Source organism: Procambarus clarkii, chromosome 40 (assembly GCF_040958095.1).
Source record: "Procambarus clarkii isolate CNS0578487 chromosome 40, FALCON_Pclarkii_2.0, whole genome shotgun sequence".
Classification (NCBI taxonomy): domain Eukaryota; kingdom Metazoa; phylum Arthropoda; class Malacostraca; order Decapoda; family Cambaridae; genus Procambarus; species Procambarus clarkii.
The window spans coordinates 19,579,862-19,589,861 of NC_091189.1; the positions used below are offsets into that span (position 1 = coordinate 19,579,862).

General features: G+C 55.7%; 1 protein-coding gene across 1 annotated transcript in view; it reads right to left on the minus strand.

The window, feature by feature from the left end:
• The window catches only part of LOC138372819 (exported protein YdbA-like), a 10,890-nt gene extending 1,080 nt beyond the window's left edge, over nucleotides 1–9,810 (minus strand). Inside the window, exons 1-3 of the mRNA XM_069338480.1 lie at nucleotides 9,379–9,810; nucleotides 7,601–8,041; nucleotides 5,469–5,909 (exon numbers count right to left, since the gene is read on the minus strand). Coding sequence (XP_069194581.1) covers nucleotides 5,469–5,909; nucleotides 7,601–8,041; nucleotides 9,379–9,810 — 1,314 coding nt within the window. The remainder of the gene's footprint in view (nucleotides 1–5,468; nucleotides 5,910–7,600; nucleotides 8,042–9,378) is intronic.
• Nucleotides 9,811–10,000: the final 190 nt, after the last annotated feature.

A 10,000-nucleotide genomic window follows, 5' to 3' on the forward strand; every position in this document is an offset into this window, starting at 1 on the left:
CCATCCTCCACCACCGCTACTTCTCCATCCTCCACCACCACTACTTCTCCATCCACCACCACCGCTACTTCTCCATCCTCCACCACCACTACTTCTCCATCCACCACCACCGCTACTTCTCCATCCTCCACCACCGCTACTTCTCCATCCTCCACCACCGCTACTTCTCCATCCACCACCACCGCTACTTCTCCATCCTCCGCCACCGCAACTTCTCCATCCTCCACCACCGCTACTTCTCCATCCTCCACCACCACCGCTACTTCTCCATCCTTTACCATTACCGCTACTTCTCCATCCTCCACCACCGCTACTTCTCCATCCTCCACCACCGCAACTTCTCCATCCTCCACCACCGCTACTTCTCCATCCTCCACCACTACCGCTACTTCTCCATCCTCCACCACCGCTACTTCTCCATCCTCCACCACCACTACTTCTCCATCCTCCACCACCGCTACTTCTCCATCCTCCACCACCGCTACTTCTCCATCCTCCACCACTACCGCTACTTCTCCATCCTCCACCACCGCTACTTCTCCATCCTCCACCACCGCTACTTCTCCATCCACCACCACCACCGCTACTTCTCCATCCTCCACCACCGTTACTTCTCCATCCTCCACCACCGTTACTTCTCCATCCTCCATAACCGCTACTTCTCCATCCTCCACCACTACCGCTACTTCTCCATCCACCACCACCACCGCTACTTCTTCATCCTCCACCACCATTACTTCTCCATCCTCCACCACCGTTACTTCTCCATCCTCCATAACCGCTACTTCTCCATCCTCCACCACTACCGCTACTTCTCCATCCTCCACCACCACCGCTACTTCTCCATCCTCCACCACCGCTACTTTTCCATCCTCCACTACCGCTACTTCTCCATCCTCCACCACCACCGCTACTTCTCCATCCTCCACCACCATTACTTTTCCATCCTCCACTACCGCTACTTCTCCATCCTCCACCACCACCGCTACTTCTCCATCCTCCACCACCGCTACTTTTCCATCCTCCACTACCGCTACTTCTCCATCCTCCACCACCATTACTTTTCCATCCTCCACTACCGCTACTTCTCCATCCTCCACCACCACCGCTACTTCTCCATCCACCACCACCATTACTTCTCCATCCTCCACCACCGCTACTTCTCCATCCACCACCACGATTACTCCTCCATCCTCCACCACCACTACTTCTCCATCCTCCACCACCGCTACTTCTCCATCCTCCACCACCGCAACTTCTCCATCCTCCAACACCGCTACTTCTCCATCCTCCATCACCGCTACTTCTCCATCCTCCACCACCGCTACTTCTCCATCCACCACCACCGCTACTTCTCCATCCTCCACCACCACTACTTCTCCATCCACCACCACCGCTACTTCTCCATCCTCCACCACCGCTACTTCTCCATCCTCCACCACCGCTACTTCTCCATCCACCACCACCGCTACTTCTCCATCCTCCGCCACCGCAACTTCTCCATCCTCCACCACCGCTACTTCTCCATCCTCCACCACCACCGCTACTTCTCCATCCTTTACCATTACCGCTACTTCTCCATCCTCCACCACCGCTACTTCTCCATCCTCCACCACCGCAACTTCTCCATCCTCCACCACCGCTACTTCTCCATCCTCCACCACTACCGCTACTTCTCCATCCTCCACCACCGCTACTTCTCCATCCTCCACCACCACTACTTCTCCATCCTCCACCACCGCTACTTCTCCATCCTCCACCACCGCTACTTCTCCATCCTCCACCACTACCGCTACTTCTCCATCCTCCACCACCGCTACTTCTCCATCCTCCACCACCGCTACTTCTCCATCCACCACCACCACCGCTACTTCTCCATCCTCCACCACCGTTACTTCTCCATCCTCCACCACCGTTACTTCTCCATCCTCCATAACCGCTACTTCTCCATCCTCCACCACTACCGCTACTTCTCCATCCACCACCACCACCGCTACTTCTTCATCCTCCACCACCATTACTTCTCCATCCTCCACCACCGTTACTTCTCCATCCTCCATAACCGCTACTTCTCCATCCTCCACCACTACCGCTACTTCTCCATCCTCCACCACCACCGCTACTTCTCCATCCTCCACCACCGCTACTTTTCCATCCTCCACTACCGCTACTTCTCCATCCTCCACCACCACCGCTACTTCTCCATCCTCCACCACCATTACTTTTCCATCCTCCACTACCGCTACTTCTCCATCCTCCACCACCACCGCTACTTCTCCATCCTCCACCACCGCTACTTTTCCATCCTCCACTACCGCTACTTCTCCATCCTCCACCACCATTACTTTTCCATCCTCCACTACCGCTACTTCTCCATCCTCCACCACCACCGCTACTTCTCCATCCACCACCACCATTACTTCTCCATCCTCCACCACCGCTACTTCTCCATCCACTACCACGATTACTCCTCCATCCTCCACCACCACTACTTCTCCATCCTCCACCACCGCTACTTCTCCATCCTCCACCACCGCAACTTCTCCATCCTCCAACACCGCTACTTCTCCATCCTCCACCACCGCTACTTCTCCATCCTCCACCACCGCTACTTCTCCATCCTCCACCACCGTTACTTCTCTATCCTCCACCACCATTACTTCTCCATCCTCCACCACCATTACTTCTCCATCCTCCACCACCGCTACTTCTCCATCCTCCACCACCGCTACTTCTCCATCCTCCACCACCTCTACTTCTCCATCCTCCACCACCGCAACTTCTCCATCCTCCACCACCATTACTTCTCCATCCTCCACCACCGCTACTTCTCCATCCTTCACCACCATTACTTCTTCTCCATCCTCCACCACCGCTACTTCTCCATCCTCCACCACCTCTACTTCTCCATCCTCCACCACCGCAACTTCTCCATCCTCCACCACCATTACTTCTCCATCCTCCACCACCGCTACTTCTCCATCCTCCACCACCGCTACTTCTCCATCCTCCACCACCATTACTTCTCCATCCTCCACCACCGCTACTTCTCCATCCACCACCACGATTACTCCTCCATCCTCCACCACAGCTACTTCTCCATCCTCCACCACCGCTACTTCTCCATCCTCCACCACCGCTACTTCTCCATCCTCCACCACCTCTACTTCTCCATCCTCCACCACCGCAACTTCTCCATCCTCCACCACCATTACTTCTCCATCCTCCACCACCGCTACTTCTCCATCCACCACCACGATTACTCCTCCATCCTCCACCACCGCTACTTCTCCATCCTCCACCACCGCTACTTCTCCATCCTCCACCACCGCTACTTCTCCATCCTCCACCACTGCAACTTCTCCATCCTCCACCACCATTACTTCTCCATCCTCCACCACCGCTACTTCTCCATCCTTCACCACCATTACTTCTCCATCCTCCACCACCGTTACTTCTCTATCCTCCACCACCACCACAATTTCTCCATCCTCCACCACCGCTACTTCTCCATCCTCCACCACCGCTACTTCTCCTTCCTCCACCACCGCTACTTCTCCATCCTCCACCACCGCAACTTCTCCATCCTCCATCACCGCTACTTCTCCATCCTCCATCACCATTACTTCTCCATCCACCACCACCACTAGTTCTCCATCCTCCACCACCGCAACTTCTCCATCCTCCACCACCGCTACTTCTCCATCCTCCACCACCGCTACTTCTCCATCCTCCACCACCGCAACTTCTCCATCCTCCACCACCGCTACTTCTCCATCCTCCACCACCGCAACTTCTCCATCCTCCACCACCGCAACTTCTCCATCCTCCACCACCGCTACTTCTCCATCCTCCACCACCGCTACTTCTCCATCCTCCACCACCGCTACTTCTCCATCCTCCACCACCGCAACTTCTCCATCCTCCACCACCGCAACTTCTCCATCCTCCACCACCGCTACTTCTCCATCCTCCACCACCGCTACTTCTCCATCCTCCACCACCGCTACTTCTCCATCCTCCACCACCATTACTTCTCCATCCACCACCACCGCTACTTCTCCATCCTCCACCACCGCTACTTCTCCATCCTCCACCACCGCTACTTCTCCATCCTCCACCACCGCTACTTCTCCATCCTCCACCACCGCAACTTCTCCATCCTCCACCACCATTACTTCTCCATCCTCCACCACCGCTACTTCTCCATCCTCCACCACCGCAACTTCTCCATCCTCCATCACCGCTACTTCTCCATCCTCACCCACCATTACTTCTCCATCCACCACCACCGCTAGTTCTCCATCCTCCACCACCGCAACTTCTCCATCCTCCACCACCGCTACTTCTCCATCCTCCACCACCGCTACTTCTCCATCCTCCACCACCGCAACTTCTCCATCCTCCACCACCGCTACTTCTCCATCCTCCACCACCGCAACTTCTCCATCCTCCACCACCGCAACTTCTCCATCCTCCACCACCGCTACTTCTCCATCCTCCACCACCGCTACTTCTCCATCCTCCACCACCGCTACTTCTCCATCCTCCACCACCATTACTTCTCCATCCACCACCACCGCTACTTCTCCATCCTCCACCACCGCTACTTCTCCATCCTCCACCACCGCTACTTCTCCATCGTCCACCACCGCTACTTCTCCATCCTCCACCACCGCTACTTCTCCATCCACCACCACCGCTACTTCTCCATCCTCCACCACCATTACCTCTCCATCCACCACCACCGCTACTTCTCCATCCTCCACCACCGCAACTTCTCCATCCTCCACCACCGCAACTTCTCCATCCTCCACCACCGCTACTTCTCCATCCTCCACCACCGCTACTTCTCCATCCTCCACCACCGCTACTTCTCCATCCTCCACCACTACCGCTACTTCTCCATCCACCACCACCACCGCTACTTCTCCATCCTCCACCACCATTATTTCTCCATCCTCCACCACCGTTACTTCTCCATCCTCCATAACCGCTACTTCTCCATCCTCCACCACTACCGCTACTTCCCCATCCTCCACCACCACCGCTACTTCTCCATCCTCCACTACCGCTACTTTTCCATCCTCCACTACCGCTACTTCTCCATCCTCCACCACCACCGCTACTTCTCCATCCTCCACCACCATTACTTTTCCATCCTCCACTACCGCTACTTCTCCATCCTCCACCACCACCGCTACTTCTTCATCCACCACCACCATTACTTCTCCATCCTCCACCACCGCTACTTCTCCATCCACCACCACCATTACTTCTCCATCCTCCACCACCACTACTTCTCCATCCTCCACCACCGCTACTTCTCCATCCTCCACCACCACTACTTCTCCATCCTCCACCACCGCTACTTCTCCATCCTCCACCACCGCAACTTCTCCATCCTCCAACACCGCTACTTCTCCATCCTCCACCACCGCTACTTCTCCATCCACCACCACCATTACTTCTCCATCCTCCACCACCGCTACTTCTCCATCCACCACCACGATTACTCCTCCATCCTCCACCACCGCTACTTCTCCATCCTCCACCACCGCTACTTCTCCATCCTCCACCACCGCTACTTCTCCATCCTCCACCACCGTTACTTCTCTATCCTCCACCACCATAACTTCTCCATCCTCCACCACCATTACTTCTCCATCCTCCACCACCGCTACTTCTCCATCCACCACCACGATTACTCCTCCATCCTCCACCACCGCTACTTCTCCATCCTCCACCACCGCTACTTCTCCATCCTCCACCACTGCTACTTCTCCATCCTCCACCACCATTACTTCTCCATCCTCCACCACCGCTACTTCTCCATCCACCACCACGATTACTCCTCCATCCTCCACCACCGCTACTTCTCCATCCTCCACCACCGCTACTTCTCCATCCTCCACCACCGCTACTTCTCTATCCTCCACCACCGCTACTTCTCCATCCTCCACCACCTCTACTTCTCCATCCTCCACCACCGCTACTTCTCCATCCTCCACCACCATTACTTCTCCATCCTCCACCACCGCTACTTCTCCATCCACCACCACGATTACTCCTCCATCCTCCACCACCGCTACTTCTCCATCCTCCACCACCGCTACTTCTCCATCCTCCACCACCGCTACTTCTCCATCCTCCACCACCGCAACTTCTCCATCCTCCACCACCATTACTTCTCCATCCTCCACCACCGCTACTTCTCCATCCTTCACCACCATTACTTCTCCATCCTCCACCACCATTACTTCTCTATCCTCCACCACCACCACAATTTCTCCATCCTCCACCACCGCTACTTCTCCATCCTCCACCACCGCTACTTCTCCATCCTCCACCACCGCTACTTCTCCATCCTCCACCACCGCAACTTCTCCATCCTCCATCACCGCTACTTCTCCATCCTCCACCACCATTACTTCTCCATCCACCACCACCGCTAGTTCTCCATCCTCCACCACCGCAACTTCTCCATCCTCCACCACCGCTACTTCTCCATCCTCCACCACCGCTACTTCTCCATCCTCCACCACCGCAACTTCTCCATCCTCCACCATGCTACTGCTCCATCCTCCACCACCGCAACTTCTCCATCCTCCACCACCGCAACTTCTCCATCCTCCACCACCGCTACTTCTCCATCCTCCACCACCGCTACTTCTCCATCCTCCACCACCATTACTTCTCCATCCACCACCACCGCTACTTCTCCATCCTCCACCACCGCTACTTCTCCATCCTCCACCACCGCTACTTCTCCATCGTCCACCACCGCTACTTCTCCATCCTCCACCACCGCTACTTCTCCATCCACCACCACCGCTACTTCTCCATCCTCCACCACCATTACTTCTCCATCCACCACCACCGCTACTTCTCCATCCTCCACCACCGCAACTTCTCCATCCTCCACCACCGCAACTTCTCCATCCTCCACCACCGCTACTTCTCCATCCTCCACCACCGCTACTTCTCCATCCTCCACCACCGCTACTTCTCCATCCTCCACCACTACCGCTACTTCTCCATCCACCACCACCACCGCTACTTCTCCATCCTCCACCACCATTATTTCTCCATCCTCCACCACCGTTACTTCTCCATCCTCCATAACCGCTACTTCTCCATCCTCCACCACTACCGCTACTTCCCCATCCTCCACCACCACCGCTACTTCTCCATCCTCCACTACCGCTACTTTTCCATCCTCCACTACCGCTACTTCTCCATCCTCCACCACCACCGCTACTTCTCCATCCTCCACCACCATTACTTTTCCATCCTCCACTACCGCTACTTCTCCATCCTCCACCACCACCGCTACTTCTCCATCCACCACCACCATTACTTCTCCATCCTCCACCACCGCTACTTCTCCATCCACCACCACCATTACTTCTCCATCCTCCACCACCACTACTTCTCCATCCTCCACCACCGCTACTTCTCCATCCTCCACCACCACTACTTCTCCATCCTCCACCACCGCTACTTCTCCATCCTCCACCACCGCAACTTCTCCATCCTCCAACACCGCTACTTCTCCATCCTCCACCACCGCTACTTCTCCATCCACCACCACCATTACTTCTCCATCCTCCACCACCGCTACTTCTCCATCCACCACCACGATTACTCCTCCATCCTCCACCACCGCTACTTCTCCATCCTCCACCACCGCTACTTCTCCATCCTCCACCACCGCTACTTCTCCATCCTCCACCACCGTTACTTCTCTATCCTCCACCACCATAACTTCTCCATCCTCCACCACTATTACTTCTCCATCCTCCACCACCGCTACTTCTCCATCCACCACCACGATTACTCCTCCATCCTCCACCACCGCTACTTCTCCATCCTCCACCACCGCTACTTCTCCATCCTCCACCACTGCTACTTCTCCATCCTCCACCACCATTACTTCTCCATCCTCCACCACCGCTACTTCTCCATCCACCACCACGATTACTCCTCCATCCTCCACCACCGCTACTTCTCCATCCTCCACCACCGCTACTTCTCCATCCTCCACCACCGCTACTTCTCTATCCTCCACCACCGCTACTTCTCCATCCTCCACCACCTCTACTTCTCCATCCTCCACCACCGCTACTTCTCCATCCTCCACCACCATTACTTCTCCATCCTCCACCACCGCTACTTCTCCATCCACCACCACGATTACTCCTCCATCCTCCACCACCGCTACTTCTCCATCCTCCACCACCGCTACTTCTCCATCCTCCACCACCGCTACTTCTCCATCCTCCACCACCGCAACTTCTCCATCCTCCACCACCATTACTTCTCCATCCTCCACCACCGCTACTTCTCCATCCTTCACCACCATTACTTCTCCATCCTCCACCACCATTACTTCTCTATCCTCCACCACCACCACAATTTCTCCATCCTCCACCACCGCTACTTCTCCATCCTCCACCACCGCTACTTCTCCATCCTCCACCACCGCTACTTCTCCATCCTCCACCACCGCAACTTCTCCATCCTCCATCACCGCTACTTCTCCATCCTCCACCACCATTACTTCTCCATCCACCACCACCGCTAGTTCTCCATCCTCCACCACCGCAACTTCTCCATCCTCCACCACCGCTACTTCTCCATCCTCCACCACCGCTACTTCTCCATCCTCCACCACCGCAACTTCTCCATCCTCCACCATGCTACTGCTCCATCCTCCACCACCGCAACTTCTCCATCCTCCACCACCGCAACTTCTCCATCCTCCACCACCGCTACTTCTCCATCCTCCACCACCGCTACTTCTCCATCCTCCACCACCGCTACTTCTCCATCCTCCACCACCATTACTTCTCCATCCACCACCACCGCTACTTCTCCATCCTCCACCACCGCTACTTCTCCATCCTCCATCACCGCTACTTCTCCATCCTCCACCACCGCTACTTCTCCATCCTCCACCACCGCTACTTCTCCATCCACCACCACCGCTACTTCTCCATCCTCCACCACCATTACTTCTCCATCCACCACCACCGCTACTTCTCCATCCTCCACCACCGCAACTTCTCCATCCTCCACCACCGCAACTTCTCCATCCTCCACCACCGCTACTTCTCCATCCTCCACCACCGCTACTTCTCCATCCTCCACCACCGCTACTTCTCCATCCTCCACCACCATTACTTCTCCATCCACCACCACCGCTACTTCTCCATCCTCCACCACCATTACTTCTCCATCCTCCACCACTTCTACTTCTCCATCCTCCACCACCGCTACTTCTCCATCCTCCACCACCGCTACTTCTCCATCCTCCACCACCGCTACTTCTCCATCCACCACCACCGCAACTTCTCCATCCTCCACCACCATTACTTCTCCATCCACCACCACCGCTACTTCTCCATCCACCACTACCGTTACTTCTCTATCCTCCACTTCCGTTACTTCTCCATCCTCCACCACTGTTACTTCTCTATCCTCCACCACCGCAACTTCTCCATCCTCCACCACCGTTACTTCTACATCCTCCACCACCGCTACTTCTCCATCCTCCACCACCACTACTTCTCCATCCACCACCACCGCTACTTCTCCATCCTCCACCACCGCTACTTCTCCATCCTCCACTACCGTTACTTCTCCATCCTCCACCACCGTTACTTCTCTATCCTCCTCCACCACCGCAACTTCTCCATCCTCCACCACCGCTACTTCTTCATCCTCCACCACCGCTACTTCTCCATCCTCCACCACCGCTACTTCTCCATCCTCCACTACCGCAACTTCTCCATCCTGCACCACCATTACTTCTCCATCCTTCACCACCGCAACTTCTCCATCCTTCACCACCGCAACTTCTCCATCCTCCACCACCGCAACTTCTCCATCCTCCACCACCGCTACTTCTCCATCCTCCACCACCGCTACTTCTCCATCCTCCACCACCGCTACTTCTCCATCCACCACCACCGCTACTTCTCCATCTTCCACCACC